Source organism: Herpailurus yagouaroundi, unplaced genomic scaffold (genome assembly GCF_014898765.1).
Source record: "Herpailurus yagouaroundi ecotype Mexico unplaced genomic scaffold, PumYag 183, whole genome shotgun sequence".
Taxonomy (NCBI): domain Eukaryota; kingdom Metazoa; phylum Chordata; class Mammalia; order Carnivora; family Felidae; genus Herpailurus; species Herpailurus yagouaroundi.
The window spans coordinates 11,445,409-11,463,203 of NW_024412414.1; the positions used below are offsets into that span (position 1 = coordinate 11,445,409).

Sequence of the window (17,795 nt, forward strand, 5' to 3'; positions counted from 1 at the left end):
AGTAGTTCCTTCCAGCTCAAACGTGACAGGATTCTATGTATTACAGCCTGCTCAAATACTATATTCTCTATTTCCTAATGGTGAAGAGGATTTTACTCTCTTAACACCTGTTACATATAGGAGGAATTACACAAAAGCTATTAAATATCAGGTTCTTTTAGTTCACACTTCATTCTTCTAAATGATGACTATAATACTATTGGTCTATTTGTGGAAAAAAAAAGGAAGTGACTATACAGACACAATGAGGCAAAAAATGAGTAATTATCAAGTGAATTAAATCCATTTTGTACTTTCCTTTCCCTTCTTCAAAGATAATTACTTTAACGCCCTCATTCTACTTTGTCTGTGTAGACTGGCTACAATGCCTGATGTGACAGCGAGCTTTGTAGAGCTATGTAGCTCTGTAGAGAACCAGAACACCTTTGCCTGTGTGTAATGTAATCTCAGTTTCACTCTACCTACCACTTGCATACAGCTTAGCACAGAGTAATGGTTCACACAGTGTGGACTCTAGACAAACTGCATCAGCGTTACTGAAATACAACTTAAAAAAATTTTTTTTAACATTTATTTATTTTTGAGACAGAGAGAGACAGAGCATGAACGGGGAGGGTCAGAGAGAGAGGGAGACACAGAATCGGAAACAGGCTCCAGGCTCTGAGCTGTCAGCACAGAGCCCGACGCGGGCTCGAACTCCCAGACCATGAGATGGTGACCTGAGCCGAAGTCGGAAGCTCAACTGACCGAGCCACCCAGGCGCCCCTGAAATACAACTTTTTAAATTTTTTTTTTCAACGTTTATTTATTTTTGGGCCAGAGAAAGACAGAGCATGAACGGGGGAGGGGCAGAGAGAGAGGGAGACACAGAATCAGAAACAGGCTCCAGGCTCCGAGCCATCCGCCCAGAGCCTGATGCGGGGCTCGAACTCACGGACCGCGAGATCGTGACCTGGCTGAAGTCGGACGCTTAACCGACTGCGCCACCCAGGCGCCCCTGAAATACAACTTTTTAAAAATGCACGTTCTCGGGTCTCACCCCAGCTCTACAGAATCAGGACCTGTGAAGGTAGGGCCCAATATTCAGCATTTTAATAAATTCTCCATGTTATTCTGATGCACACTGAAGTACAAGAACCTCCAGCATGAAGGAACAAGCATGGCATTTGGAACCTAGCTCTGTGTCTTACTATGTAAACTGAAATCAGCTACATAAACTCTGGCAATCAGTTCCATCTACAAACTGGTTTCATTAGAATGAGAATGTCTTACTGGTTGTACCTCCAAAATATATCCAAGTCTCTCTATTCATTTTCCTTCCTTGAGTCCTAGCCACTATCATCTCTCACCTAGATGGCTCCCTGATCGGTTGTCCTGTGTTTGCTCTGGGTTCCGCATCATCTATTCACCACAAAGCAACCACCGTGGTCTTCTAAAGACAAGAATCATATTAAATCACTCTCCTGGTTAAAATCTTCCAGTGGTTTCCCATTATACTCAAAATAAAACCCAAACTCTGTGCCTGGCTCATAAAGTACCGCATAATCTGTTGCTTTCCTATGCTTCAACAATTTTGTCCTTTCTCACCAAGATTTTGTTATATTGATTTCCTTGATGCAGCTCAAACATGTCAAGTAGTTTCGTGTCTCAGGGCCTTTGCAACTCCTTCCCTTCTGCCTGGAATGTACTTCCCTCAAACTCTGGCTCTTTCTCATCCTTCAAGTTTTGGCTCAGAGTTCAAATCTCAGACTAGTCTTCCCTAATGACCTTATCTTATGAAGCCTTTCTTCTGCTCCTGGTTTTTTTTTTTCTATCACATCCTAATTACTTTCATTATAATTCTTATCACAATATGAAATTTTATAGTTCATTTATTTGCTTAATAGTATATTGTCTTTCAACTTCTAGTAAAATATAAGCTCTTTGAGGGCAGGGATTTGTCCTGCAGCCCTAGTGCCTAACATGTTCTGCCATATGTGTAGGGGCCTCTTTTGGGCAACAGCCTTGAGCAATGGAAACTTGACTGAGGCAAAAGGGCCCACAGTGACCACTGAGCTGAATACAAACAGGTTCATTAAGCAAATCACCACGAAAGAGCCATAGGCCCTAACTGACCATTTACAACCAGTCACAGTTCCTAAGATTACTGAAAAAGGGAAAGCTGTATACATTCCCCATACTTCCCCACTCTGCCCTATAACTATAGCCCCTCACCACCGCCTTGTGGCAGACAGTCTTTCTTTTGATGCCCTTCCCTCTGCTCCCTTGGAGTGTATGCAATAGGCTTGTATCTCCTTTGTTCTGCCTTCAGTGAATTCTTTCACTGCCTCATGCTGCCGGCCCCTACATCATCCAACGGGATGCACCACAATATGTAGGCAATGAAAAAAGATATTTGTTGAACTAATAATATATCAAAATCACTTTGGAAAATTTCTACCTTTAGCAACAAAGACCCATTGTATTTTACTCTTGAAAATTACAGACCTATTTGTAGAAAGTTTTTTACGTTGAAAAATGTCTGAAACCGCAGATTAAAACTAGACCACATTGCATAATGTACAAACTTATCCTGTCACTATATTGTATACCTGAAACTAATGTAACATTGTGTGTCAACCATAAAACACAAAACAAAGACTAGACCACACTGGTCAAGTATAAGTCATGGCAAAAATAAAATGGGAAGATAGGGTAGGGAAAAATGTTTTATATATGAACTAGTTTTAATTCCTCACACATATCAAACAGGAGTAGCACATGCAAATCTAAACACACAGGTAGAGTGGGAGCACACCAACCAGGAACAGGGGCTTCCATCGTGCTGACACAGGGAAGATGGGAGCAATGGAATCAAGCCCAGCAGGCCTTGGGAGCAAGGTTAAATGGTTTCAGTGCAAGATGAGGAAAACTGCCATTTTGCTAAGCCAGATCAGAAGTTAGCATACGCATGGTTGATGTGGAGACTTTGATGAACGGAACGAGATAACTTGGAACCATAAAAGAGAAGCAAGCTTCTAAACTCAAACCCATGGTTTATAATCCCTGAGCACAGCACATCTTAACACTGTGAGAAATTCTCTTGTCGACAAAGGCAGAACATTCATGGATAAGTGACTGAGGCTATTTTCTCCCCTTTTGTGATCTACATAGTGATTTTAATTATAATAACTCATTTAAATTGGAGATCTAGACAGCTGGATATTAGGCACTCAGCATTGGGAAAACCCAATAGAGACCAAAAAAATGAGAGGCAAAAAAAAAATGACAGCCAAGCACTTTTGTATAATTAATCCCTCCTGTGACAATGAAAACAGTTCGATAATTTCTGTGTCACTGATATGCTAGCTGAGGAAAAACAAAAGAATAAACATAGATACAACAGCCAAACACTATTAAAGTCAACTGATCTGACAAGCTTCTAACACCAAGGGTGGTTGACAACTGAGAAAAAATCTGAGTTATCTACAGAAAGCAGGCAAATTTCATTCTGCTTTTTCCCCCATGCATGGATGCAGATAACTCCATTTAAAAGGGAAACACTGGTAGAATCTGATTTTCATCTCCAGGGCAGGATCCCTGAAGGGAAAAAAACAAAACAAAACATTTTACTGCACAAGGCTGAGGGCCAGTGACAAATTCAATTCTCTAGAATGGTAATTCTGGAGTATTCTTTTTCCATTGGAGGAAAACTTTGACCACTAGGAAGTACTATGCCAACTCCTGGTTACAGAACATTTCATACCTCCATAACATACTGAAAACAGATATTTCACTTAAAAGAAAACCATGGAAGTGAAAATAACTGTATTCAATTAGTTGAGCAACTCAAATAACACTTGGCAACAACCATAGCTGAACTGAAAAGTCTATTCAACTAATAAAAGAGAAAAAACATTGGCCTTTAACCTATTTTCAGGTTGTTCTTATCTGACATGTAAGGAATAATTATCACACTGGTGAGAAAAATGTGCCCTAAACACTTGAAAAATACATCAATTGCATCTCACTAAACAAATGTGTAACTCTTGGTGCTATGTTTTCCCTGTCAGTTAACTATGTCGTCTTTTGCTTTTTAACCAATCAAATACGGGATCAACTATCACAGTGTAAGAAAGGGCAAAGATCAAATATCAACTCCGTCATTTGGCTTGAGTAGAATTAGTTCTTTATAATTGCTGAAGAAAGATGAATGATTAAAGAAGTGGGCAAATTTATTCAAACAACTGTTGCCCAGGTCATCACGTGAAATACCTTCTAGAACCATGTGGGCTCTTCTGCCTCCCCACATATATCAGGTATCTAAGTACCAAATGCTGAGGGTCACGTGAGAGAGTTCTCTGCAAAGTAGCGGATACTCAAAATGTCCACTCAGTTTCCAATCACGTTTCTAAAGAACGTTTTATGACTAATGAACAAAATCTGGCTATATCTTAAAACCAAAATACTTTAGAAGAAGAACTGATGAAGTAAATAGACTTTTTGGTATCTGTTATTGCAAAAAATAAGAACATTTAAAACTTTTGCTGTAACTTGTGCCTAAAGAGCTATTCTCAGTATTTCAATACATATTTTTGTGTATTTAAGCCATTCTTGAATACTTATCAACCTACAATATTTATTTTCAATGCCCAGAAAGATGGGATTCAGGCATGTTCCAATTTGGCAGAACTCTATTTGCCTTCAAAATGCCTATCCAGTGAAATCCCTTTTTGGATTTCAAATTGACACCCTAACAGGGTTTCCAAGATTGGCTAAATTGACGACCACGTGCTAGCAGTTTCACATTTATATTATGTTTGGATCAATGCCTATGATTTGATTGGAATAGGAGCAGCTGCACATAAAGTCTTTGGGGTGAGAGAGATTTGTCATGCTCCACTCTGATAACTAAATTTGGGGAGTGTGCATTTTGAAATGTTCATGGTACCACATTAAATTGCTATCAAATAGAAGCAATTACAAAGAATTAACATGAGCCCCAAATCAAAATTCTAAGGAAGAAAAGCATACAGCTTAAAAAAAATAAATTAGGAAGAAGGAATAACAAAATGTTTCCTGCATCAAGTTTACAGCTTAATGGCAAGAGGAAACACGGTTCCTTTGCAAGTGCGTTCACACTAATATCCATCTCCCAAACACCTCAGCCTAATTTCTTCCTCTCTGCTCCGTCAACATCCTTGTCCCCCACCCTTACTCTCCACACCCAGAATCACCCAGGGAATGCTAGTTAGCAGCAATCCAAGGGTTTTACACAGTCCTATTCTAAACAATCTTTTCTGAAAAGCCTGAACGCAAACCTCTTGGTTTACGCTTTTAATACCAAGGTCTGTAGAACTACAAATGATAAAGTGGGAAGGCAAACTTACCATAAAAAGTCAACTGTCCCCTTGCTACATTTTTCCCTCTTGAATTTTCAGCCACACATTCATATAAACCAGCATCCTCCTGCTGAAAATTGGGGATTTCAAGAATTCCACTGGATTTGTGTCTTCTGGCTTTCCTTGCTATAGGCTTTCCATCAGCTCTTCTCCAAATAATAGTTGGTACTGGACTGATAGAATAAAAAAGAGTGAATCAAATTAGAGAAAACCATATCTTTTATTTGAACCTATGCTTCCCATAACCCCTTCCTTCTTGGTTCTAAGCATATAAACTTGCCCTAAACAGTACTCCCCAAAGTTCATTCATTCATGTATCACTATTACGATTTTAGCCATATCCACATTTCTAGTGTGATTATATATTAAGTGTTTTTCTTAGAATCAAATAACCTTTCATAACCTTAAATAAGGTAATATATCTCCTATACAATAGTAACACTAAAAAACATTTTTATATGCTTGTTATATATCTTTTTAGTACAAATGCTTTTTTCCACATCATAAACAGGAAAATAAAAATGTCCACGCACAAATGTGTGAGATTAAAGATGCGTGCAAATTCTTTCACATTCCTCTCATACAAGGTACAGGCCCTCCTATGTCTTGAACCTGCTGTGTTGTTTGACTACTTTGATTACTGAACTAAGACAGAAGTGATGTTGTACCGTTTCAAGGGTTAGGCAATAAGAAACTGGCAGTTTCTACTTTCTGTCTCCTGGGACATTCTCTCTAGAACCTTACCAACTGATAACAGCAGTTCACCAGACAGTGGTTTAGGGAAATTTTCACTTAAAATAGAAAGATAAGGAAAGCAGCCATCTGTGGGGTCTTTATGTACTCTCATGGCATCTATCATCCTACAACCATAACTGTTAGAGCACATCTTAAATTGCAAGGAGGGCATCATTGAGTCTGCAAATCAATGCTTTAGCAAGCTAACCACAGCTTTTAAGACTGCAGCTTCCTACCAGGGGATACAATTATTTACTTATTTATTTTTCACAAAACACACACACAGAGAAGTAATTAGGCTAAAGACTTGCTAATCTTCTCTGGAAAACCTGAGATGGTATTTAAAAAATTAAAGCCATCAATTCTACTATACTTGTTTTAGAACAATTTAAGTTCATTCAACAGACACCAGCTCTAAATGCAGAAAGCGTTCTATCAAAAGTACATTACGGGTGCCTTTACATCTAATGAGATACACACTTAATACAGGCCTTTACAAATAACTATACTTAGACACAGTCTTCCTGCTCTTAAGTGGGCAGTGATGATGTATTTTGGCAGTTGGATATGCATACCCAAATATCTTTGTGTAGACTGGAGGAACCCAATTTTGGTCTTTTGTTTTTATTCCAGTGCCATTCAGGCAGTATGAATAGAGTTTAATTCACACCCCCTTTGAAGTATGAACAACAAGAATTTTGCTCTCTCTTCAAAAAACATTTTTCAAGGTGTCACCTTGCATAGTGTACCAAATTTACATCTAGGCTGCCCAGTTAACCTGCTTTCACCTTTTCCCTGGATTGGGTTTCCCAATGTATATATTTAAAATAAAAAATAGGGCCATGCGATAAAAACGGGGCCAGGCTGCTTAGCAGTCTGGTTTCAGTCTCTTAGTAATAAATTACGGGCATTTTCTATTTCTCACATGTTGTTTTACAATGTGACTTTTAATGTCTGAACAGTGTTCAGTCCTACAGGTATGTCATAATTTATTTAAGGTGATAAGTTTTCAGGACATAAAAATTTACCAGTATATGTATGGTACCAAAGTAAAGATACTGGTGTAATTTATACTGCCCTGACTTAAAACCATGGAAACCAGAAGAATCTTTTTATTAGAGCTGAAAATATGGTGATAAAAAGGAATACCTTTCTTCTATGGTTGCTGTAAACACAAAAAATATACAGAAACAGATCACATGCTGATACAGGGGTTGGGCACAAGCAAGTGCTGTTGCCTTAGCCATGATCTAGGTGCAGGAAGAGGATAGGGAGTTAGCAATGGGTTAGCGGGAAATAGGGTTGGGTGTAGAGATCTACATCAATCAATAAATTCCATAGATGATCTAAAATTCTCATTTCAGATGACAGTGTGTACCATTTATGCCAACCCCCCCCCTTTTTAGGGTTACTGGGAGAATCTTAACTGATCTCTTTTTCCATTTTCTTTGTGCCCTCTGAGAGATACTCTATGGAAACGTTAACTGGATCCCAACTAGGCTTATCTATAATTCCACAGACTTAATAATAAAGTTGGGAGTAATTTTCAGGCGAGTCTGTAAAATAGACTCTCTTAAAGAATATATGATCTTCCCTATCCTTAGCCAGAGAAGAAAATCCAAAGTAGAGAGAAGAGACTGGTAATTTAAAAAGAAATTCAAGAAAAGTTTGATGCATCCTCTGTAAACTAGGGCCAGACTGAAAGTCCATATTTTTCTAAATAGTCGGCTTGAGCGTACCTCAAATGAAGGCCATTGTTTTCCTGTCATTCTGGGTTAGACAGCGTGCACATTATAGGTCACAATAATAGAAGAAAATACTTTTTCAGAATTGCCCATTCTCTTCTCCTTTGTGGCCATGTCAATTGTGGCAGCCTAATCCCCTTTGTGCCATTACATGTACTCTCTTCATGGTGAGAGGGCAGAATCAAAGATGCATACGTGGCATCACAAAAAGAAAGGCCTGACTTGCTTTTCAGTCACCTCAGAAGCCATCACCGCAAACAGTGCAAATAAACTTCTACACCCGCACAGGCTGAAGGGTGAAGAAGACGGAAGAGAAACCAGACTTACTTTCCTAAGGCAAAGCATTCCAGCTTGACTGTTGTTCCTTTGGCGGTCGGCACCATTTCTGGGAATTGCACTTCTATTTTTGGCTCATATTCACCCATCACCCCTGTGAATAAACAAAGGGACTAAGTCGTTGAGGCTCTTTTAAAACATACATTAGTGTTTTTGTTAATTTAGGATGCTCTCATACATCATTATGTGCACAATTAATTCCTTCATCGAAAGCAGGTTCTATCTCTAACCAGCCTTGAATTGTGGCTCTTCTCCCAGTTACTGCTAGGGGAAATTTTGTGTCACAGTGCCATACCATCTGCCTAGGATCAAATTATCTGTGCATACAACTTCACTTCTTGAAAAACCTTTTTTTAAAAGGGAGTCATGGACCATGTAAGGAGGGGAGAGATAAAGTCCCAGACACCAGAGAAATCAAATAAATGATCTTTTTGAAAACATACTGCAAAAAAAATTTAAGTACTTTACCAAAATACTTGCTGCTCTATTATGTCTATGTAAGAAAAAAATCTGAGTAGTCAGTTACTCAATTACGAATTACTTTATCATTCACTTCCAAAACCAATCTGAATTAATCATAAATTAGTACAGAGAAGGGAACATCAAATGCCAGTGACATTATATTCTGAACCAAGGTAAAAATGACAGGAGGAAGTAATACAGAAAACAATCTTTAAATCATACCCACCTTCCCAAAGGCATGCTGACTTTAAGGTCATATTCTCTCACTTTCCTTATCTTAGGAAATTGTACAATTGTGGTCACGGTAACATAACCTAACAAACGAAGTCCATACTTTATAACTAAAAACCAGTCAATTATTTCTTATCAATAAATTATCTTAAAAAATTTTTTTAAATGTTTATTTTGGAGGGAGAGAGAGAGAGAGAGAGAGAGAGGGAGGGAGATGAGCAGGGGAGGGGCAGAGAGAGACAGAGACAGAGCATGAGTGGGGGAGGGCAGAGAGAGGGAGACAGAATCTGAAGCAGGCTCCAGGGTCTGAGCCGTCAGCACAGAGCCCGACGCGGGGCTTGAACTCACCAGCCATGATATCATGACCTGAGTTCAAGTTGGACACTGAATCGACTGAGCCACCCAGGCACCCCTCTTACCAATACATTCTTGACCCCATCTCCCACTGATCAAATCCATTTATTTCTATTCAATGTCTCGTCCTTTCCGTGATCTCTGATTCAGCTGTGCCAATATAAAATTTGGAATTATCTAACATACTAAGAAATGATAGGATCCTTCATTTCACCTCTCCTTTAGGCTTTCCATAATTATAGGAAAAAAGACTGAGGGATTCAGAAGAAAAGGTGAAAGCAAGGAATGGACAGGGACAGGTACAATGACAGAGAGAAATGATTCCACTCATTTGGTTGAGGTGACCGTTTTCATCTGCAGCTTCAATGTTTGGGAAGCATCAAGGGGATTTTGCTAATGTGCAAAAAAGAAAATCAATGCTGTGAGATAACCAAACTGTCTAGCTAGGTTTGCTGTGAAGTATGTGGTCCAAAGTGCAAAGTTGAGCATAACTTTGATTTTTTTTCCTTTCATAGAATGACAGGGAAGGTTGGATTTGGAAGGGGCCTTTTAAATAATTTAGTTCAGCATTTTTAATCTTGGCATTCATGGATGAACACTTTCCTACAGAGAGGACCTGCAGCTAGCAATCTATTCTCAAAAGGACTATAACCCACTCCCCCCAATGCAATTAAAATCGGTTCTAATCTATCTCTCCCTTTTGTGAGCAAGGCTGTAATCTCAAAGGGGTTAAGCAGTTTGTCTTTAGTTTTACAACAAACTAGTTGGTGTTCCAGTTTGTAAATCTGGTCCCCAATTCCTCTTTACTATGGCCTCTCACCACCGCAATGAAGAACACTGGAAAACTAGATCCAAATACATTAAATCCATGTTGCCACATTCAGATACAAAACCACTCCTTCCTTTTTGGCCAGTTTGGGTTCCCTTCCACTTAAATTCCGGTTTGCCTTCCTTTAAGCATTTGCCACAAAGCTAGACCAGCAAAGAAGTGGCACTTGCTAATGACGGCATTCACCCACAGCTGCTGAACTTGCTAACCAACAGCCCATACGGTTGACTCATTGTCCCATAAATATCAGTAGTATGACTCTCAGCCCAGGAACAAGTTAACACCTTTTAGTGCTGTGTGTGTGTGTGTGTGTGTGTGCGTGGCTATGTACTCCAGGAGCAGTGTTAATTAAAAAAAGAATTGCTTTGGGAGAAAGAGGTCTTTTGTGCTCCCAGGAAATCATAACAGTCTGCACTGCAGTGTATCATGTGTGGGAGGGAGATGAGACAATAATGTTAAAATACAACAGGCAAGGCTGTTTTAGCAGTGATCAGGTGGTCCCCCTGCCTTCTCTTTCTTTAAACATTACATACGCATTAGGTTTCTTTAACCCAGCTCTGAAAGATATACCAAGGAGAAAATATATCTCACACAATCTTGTCCTGAGAAAGTGAGATAACACTGCAATGCAGAGACAGTGTGCATGGTCCTGTGCCCTGTCATCTCCTCATCCTAAACTCCTACTTATCAAGGCCCAGACTCAAAGTCCACTCCTCTAGGATCCTTTTTCCCTTCCTCTGTCTGGACCACTCTATACCTCACAGTGGCCTTTAAATGACCAGACAGCATTAACACCTCTGTGCCTCAGCTCTACTGTTTCCCCTGACTTCTTAAAAAAAAAAAAAACACACACACACACACACATTTACTGAGATATAATTTACGTACAAATTCAAAGATTTTCAGTAAATTTACCAAGTTGCAAAGTCATGGCCATAATCCACTTTTTTCAGCATTTCCATCACCCCATGATCCTTCATGTCTATTTATAGTCAATCCTCAGAACCCATTCCAGCCCAAGGCAGCTTCTAATCTGCTTTCTCTCTTTGATAATTTGCCTTTTCTGGATGTTTCATATAAATGGAATTATACACCATGTGTTCTTGTGTATCTGGGCTCTTTCACTTGGCATAGTGTGATCAAGGTTCATCCATGTTGCAGAATTTATCAGTAGTTTGTTCATTTTTATTGCTGAATACTATTCAACTGTATGGTTATACCATATCTTATTTATGTCTGTCCTGGTCATATTAGCAACAACATGACACAAACGGAATGGCTTAAAGAAAAAGAAATGTATTCTCTCGTAGTTCTGGAGGGTAGAAGTCATAAATGAAGTGATGACAGGGCTCTGCCCCCTCTGACATTCTGGGTAGAATTGTCCCTTGCCTCCTCCTAGCTTCTGTTGGTGGCCATAAATCTTTGGTGTTCCTGGGCTTACACCTGTATCACTCGAGTCTCTACTTCTGTCATCACACGGCATTCTCTCTATGTGTCTTCCCATTGTACTTTTATAAGGACACCAGTCATACTGGATTAATGACCAACTGCAGTCTGATATGACTTCACCTGAATTAACTGCACCTATAAAAACCATATTTCCAGATAAGGTCATATTTCGAGTACGAGGAGGGTTACATCTTCAACATATCTTTTTTGAGGGACACAATTCAACTCATAATACCAGTTAATGGGCATTTATTTAGGTTGCCTCCACTTTTAGTGATAATGAGTTATACTTCTAAGAACATTTGCTTGCAAGTCTTTGTGTGGAAATGTCTTTCATTTTTCATGCTTCCTATGATTTTTGGGCGGATAACTTTTCTCTTGCTTCATGTCTCAGCTCAAATGGAGCCCCTTCAGAGGAGTGTTTTCACTTAAACTCACCAAAAAAACTACTGCCATATAAATAATGTCATTTTACACATAAAATTTTGGGCCCCTCTCAAACAACATTACTGTTGTCGATCATCTTTATAGCTATTTATATATATATGTTACCTCTTTTTCTTTGTGTTTTCACTTTTTCGAAAAATGGAAAGACTTTCAAATTTTTTCTGTAACCCTCACAAATCCTAGTTCAGTACCAGGCTTATGAAAAAAAAAATGTGGGGTGATTGGGTGGCTCAGTTGGTTGAGTGTCTAACTCTTGGCTCAGGTCATGATCTCATGGTTCGTAGGTTTGAGCCCCACATCAGCCTCTATGCTGACAGTGTGGAACCTTCTTGGGATTCTCTCTCTCTCTCTCTCTCTCTCTGCCCCTCCCATGCCCATGGTCTCTTTCTCTCTCTCTGTTAATGTTAATATTATTATTTAATAACATTTAAAAAATCACAGTAAAAAAAAAATTGTGACGAGTAGAAATTTGTGGAAGGGAGGAAAAATGTAGGAATATGGGCCTTCTCCTATGACACATAATAGCCATTAAGTCAATCATGCACTTCCTTCCAGCCACGAAAGTCATTTCTAAAGTATCATCATCATGGCTTCTTGTATGAGTTCACTCACTTAGACCATGTTTTTCTCTAAAATGAACTCTAGGCTGTTTAGGTGGTCATGTGGATGATTTCTGGGTTGATACACACTGATCTTCATTTACAGCTATAGAAATTCAAGTAACAGAGTTAGTAATAGATTGATCTGTGTTTATAGCAGTTGCTACAGGACATAAAGATATGGATCAGAGATGGGATGGCATAGTGTTCATGATGTTTAAAGAATTTTCATTATATATAAAGATTGTTCTAGTATTAAAGTCATAAAAAATGAAGGAAGCAATTTTCTCCAACTATATTATGAACACTTGGGGTGGGGGAGACACCTGCGAACTGTTCTATGTAATTGAGTTACATCTGAAACAAGCCATATTTTTATTTGACTATTTATTTCATTTTAACTATTTTGGCCTTTATTTTGTACATTAAATTTAAAAAGCTGTTGCCATTTTAATTTTTTTATGAAACAAAAGGCTCCTTATAACTAGAATACATTTTTCAAGTCATTCCTTTGACCACCTGTACACTTCTGAACTTAATTGGTCTACAGCTGCTCTGGTGATTCACAGAATGATTAGGCAGAAAGAGAAAGGCCACTGATGGAATTGCTCCAGACCATTTTTCCATCTTCAAACTATTTAAAAGGTGGGAATATATGAAGGCCTAGCTGTGTCCACACACTAAGGTAAGTGAAAATAAAGAGTGCATATAATAGAATCAAGATCAACCAGAATATATAATCTCAGCCATATTCCCTTTCTCTTGCATGATTTCATTCATTCATGATACAATTTCCCTACAGAGACAACTTTTGCTTTCAATTTTGGAGACACTTAGACACATATTTATAAACATAAAATAAAAAAGGAAATCTTAATTCATTAAAATGCATCGTCAGTGTTTTCCATTCTGTGAAGAGAGCCACCATAACAATAGCAAAAATTACAACACTTAAAATTCTACACATCAGAAACATCAGGAGTCAAGAGCTTAGCTTTATTTATATTCTGATGGATTAATGCAGTAAATATTCATGTAATACCAACCATAAAACAGGCAATGTACCTAGCAATAGGGGCACAATGTGGGTAACGTACACCTGGTTGTTACCTTCATGACACCTGTAGGCTCCTCTTTTTCAGCACATTTCATGGTAACAAGGCATATGTAGGCAATGATTGTTTACTGAATAACTGAAAGAGTTGACTTTCTGAGGAAGACATGGCTAGAAATTCCTAAGGTCTTTTTCTAAACCAGTGGATCTCAAACTTTAAATCACCTTGAAGGCTTAAGTTTCTGATTTAGAATGTGGACATGGAGACCAAGAATGTGCATTGGTAACAATTTCACAGGTGATGTTGAAGCTTCTGGTCACAGAGTACACTTTAAGAATGTCTGTAGGAACCATGAAGTGTTACGTCAAAGCAAAAAGTATAACATAATAATGCTAGACCTCTCTTATGAGCTAGTCATTGTGAGAGTATTATTAATGGAATCCTACCAGTGACAATGCCCATCAAGAGTCTGGACTTGTAGGTGACCTTGTGGCAATGACTGTTCCCCTTTTAAAACCTGGAAAATCATTAAGGTGATGCTGATGTCTGTAAGAACATAGAATTTAACAAAATAACTGGCAAATTACAGACTATGAAAGAGAAATCAGCCACACACCATGCTTATTTAACTACAATTTGCAGAGCGCTGTGTTGGCAGAAAGAAGCCACTTTGCAGAGTTGCGTGCCATAACATTTTGCCAACACCTGCCTTAGCTGGAATCTGTGCTTGCTAAATTAAACCACAGAAGGGACTTATACCAACTTCCACAAAGTGGTATTTTCTAGTAAAAAAATTGCGAACATCATCTTATGAAAAGTTCCCACATTGACTTTCTTGTGGATTGTCATATGATGCATATACAGATCATTAATCTACACATATTTTGAAATATCTCATGAGTCATACTAATCCTTTTGTCTGAGTTTAACACTTTGCTCTTTTAAAAAAGACTTGTTTTGTTCTTGGTTGAAGGAAACATTGTGAGGTCTAGGGAACCACCCAAGGAAAATCTTTTACCACCTTCCACCCTCCAATAGCTGAATTTCCACTGAGTTTGAGACAACGATGACACAAACAACAACCTCCCCAATGCTGGAGGAGAGGAATAAAGAGACTGAAGGCTGTACATCACCTCTTAAACTTGGTGTTTTAGGGTGTATTCAGAAATCTGTGGGATGTGAAAATAAACATTTTGACCTCAAACCTGAATTCTTTGCTTCCTTCTCAATAATTAAAGTGCAGAGATAACTTGAGTTACTCCAGAAGGCAATCTCCTATAAAGGTAGACTGAATGCATCTGGGTTTGACTCAAAGAGTCCTGGTTTACCTGAAATCCTGAAATAATTTGCTAACAGTTTCCAGTTTGGACAAGTAATTACAAGGTCGTCTTCTTTTAAGTGAAAGAAAGCCAGCTTTCATCTTCCATTGATTAAGTACTTTTATGTTAAGCCTACTAAAACGTTCTTCATGTGGTCTTCAATGAAATACTCTCTCTCTCTCCCTCTAATTTGTGCATGTTAGTCCTAGTTCAAGGCTTTGTAGCCGCAAAAAAACAAGTCTTTTGATGGACAGTCTTCAGATATTTAAAGATATTATCATGTTGTCAGGGATTGGCAAAGTTTTACTGTAAAGTGACAGAGAACAAGGATTTTATTTAGGTTTTATGAGCCATGCAGTCTCTGTTACAACTTAACTCTGCCACTGTAGCTGAAAAGCATCCACAGACAATATGTAAACAAAAAGGACATGGCTATGGTCCAATAAAATCTTATTTACAAAAAGATGGTATGCTATACGACCCCTGAGCCCTAAGCTGGCTGACCCTTGGCTTAGAGGAAATGAGAAAAATAGCAAAGTTTGAGAGAGTTGATAGAATTGACAAACTATTAGAACTAACAAGAGATGTCAGCAAGCTTGCCAAATGTAGACTCACACACACAAAAATAGCATTTCTGTACATCAGCAATAACTAACTAGAGAATGTGATTCAAAATAAGAAACCATTTGCAATAGCAACAAAAATTATAAAGTATCTACGAATTAACTAAGAACACCCAACATTTCTATGGACAAAATGGTAAACTTTATTTACAAAAACAGGCCATGGGCAGAAGTGGCTTGCAGGAGGGAGTCTGCTGACTCCTGGTTTACACAAATTCTGTCCTCACTGCCAGGAATTCTTTACCTTCCTCAACTCTTGATGGAAGCTTGGACTGATTCCCAACAACCAGGTCAGATTTCCTCACCTCCAAGGCACAATTAATACACAATCTCACTTCACCCTCCACTGCAGGCTCTTATTACAAAAGAAACTTAAATGAACCTGCTTTACTTCTCCCCTCTCCCCTAATGTGGCCCCACTCCTTCCTCAGACTGCAGTAAGGCTCCTCAGCTAGACTATAATCTAGCACAGAAAGACTTCTGCATTCCTAGTGACAAGCATACAACAGGTGCTCCATGAATATTTGTTGGTTAAATGCATAATCAAATGAATGCTCCAAGTCATCTTTATTTTAGGCTAGGCACTTCTGCTTCCCTTATTCATTTCTAATCCTACTGTCTGTAAATGTGTTTTCCGGAACTCAATTCAGTGACTCCAATAAGAACGAAACTTTAGAGCCTTCACTCATTTGGAATTCTCTAAGACTGTAGGGTTTCAGGGGCTGAGTGCGCATCTTTTTATTTTATAGTGTGCCACACACAACGGGTACTTAACAGATGCTTTCTAACTGACTAGTTAAATGACCATCTAAGACCTTTGGCCCACATGGACCTGAAATGGAACAAGTGTGCTAGGGGTCTGAAGCTGACTGCCAAGTTTCTAAGCTTGTCAAGCCTTCAAAATATCCAGAGCCATTAAGACACTATTAAATCAGATTAGCAATGGCAGTTTAGCAAAATATCTCACATCCTTTAGTCATTTAGATATTCTCCTCATAAAACATGTTTTACGCCCACAGATCCTCAAATGTGATGTTGTTAGAGAATTAAAAACAAGACATGATTGCTATGACAAAGCCACACAAAAGTTGCAATTAGAAGTGAGAGTAAAATAAAACAAAGTGTTTTGGTATAAACTCTAGATCTTAAGTAACAAAGAAATATGTCTGAGTGAAGAACGTATTTCTACCCACTGCCAAGTAGAGGTGTCATCCTTGCTAGTTTATACACTAGGTCATCAATAAAATGTTGTAGATCAAGTTTACAATTAAAAAAAAAAAAAAGATCTTAATGACTGGGTTTCTGATCTGATCCCACAAGGTTAAGTGGCCTACCAATAAAGGTGCTTTGTTTATGAAGACACACACTGGTTGTTAATGCTCACTTGAGGTTCTAATCCAGTTTGGGGCAATATTACAAAAGTCTACTATCAACAGATGGCATATCATAACGGAGGATACATTACACTGCATCAATATTACATAATATTCCAGAATGTTCTAGTTTTATGTGTTCCAGTTTTTAGTCTTTGGTCTTAAATTTGGAACTTTGTGGGGAATGCAGTCTTCTGAGCCACCATTAGTCATAGAGGTGAAGGCTCACAAATGACCACTTCGGTCAGAAAGAGTGAATGCACCTAGTTTTGTGCTAGGATTGGTTTTTAGCGTTGGGAGAAATCCAACCAATGAACAGCAATCTGTCTGTTGATTAGCATCTGATATTATCTGCCTTGTGCGAATACTCAGACTGGAGTATGGTAATGTACAAAAGTTGTGACTGGAATCCTAGAGGTAACTAGATGAAACCTTAGATATGGTTTATTAGAAATTAATCATTTTAATAGCTGAGAAAACTGAGGACTAAAGAAATGGCACGATTGTGTCACGTGAGTTAGTGGTAGATCTGGGACTGCAGCCCAGATTCCCATGGTTTCTTTTCTTCTTGACTTTTAGTCCTGTCCCCCTTTCACAGCAACCCAGGTGAGGTAAGGCCACGGCAAAAGAGATAAAGGTGGTTGGCACCACCCAGGGACATTCTCAACCCTATGTCCAGAGCATCTATTTCTGTCCCTCCTGCTCTGAAACTGCAGGAAACTGAAGTTGTTAGCTGGTCTCTTGTCCACTAGGTTAAAGGTGATTTCAGGTGAGAATGTTAAATACTTCAGTGCTGACCATGCTCAGCATTTTCTTTCTTTCTTTCTTTCTTTCTTTCTTTCTTTCTTTCTTTCTTT

The 17,795-nt window shown here is 38.6% G+C and overlaps 1 protein-coding gene across 6 annotated transcripts in view; it reads right to left on the bottom strand.

The window, feature by feature from the left end:
* CNTN4 (contactin 4) overlaps positions 1 to 17,795 on the bottom strand; it is a 911,050-nt gene that overhangs the window by 160,743 nt on the left and 732,512 nt on the right. For all 6 annotated transcript variants that reach the window (XM_040492136.1, XM_040492135.1, XM_040492132.1 and 3 more), the window contains 2 exons: positions 8,189 to 8,291; positions 5,370 to 5,554 (listed from right to left, as the gene is read on the bottom strand). In XM_040492136.1, the coding sequence (XP_040348070.1) occupies positions 5,370 to 5,554; positions 8,189 to 8,291 (288 nt within the window). The remainder of the gene's footprint in view (positions 1 to 5,369; positions 5,555 to 8,188; positions 8,292 to 17,795) is intronic.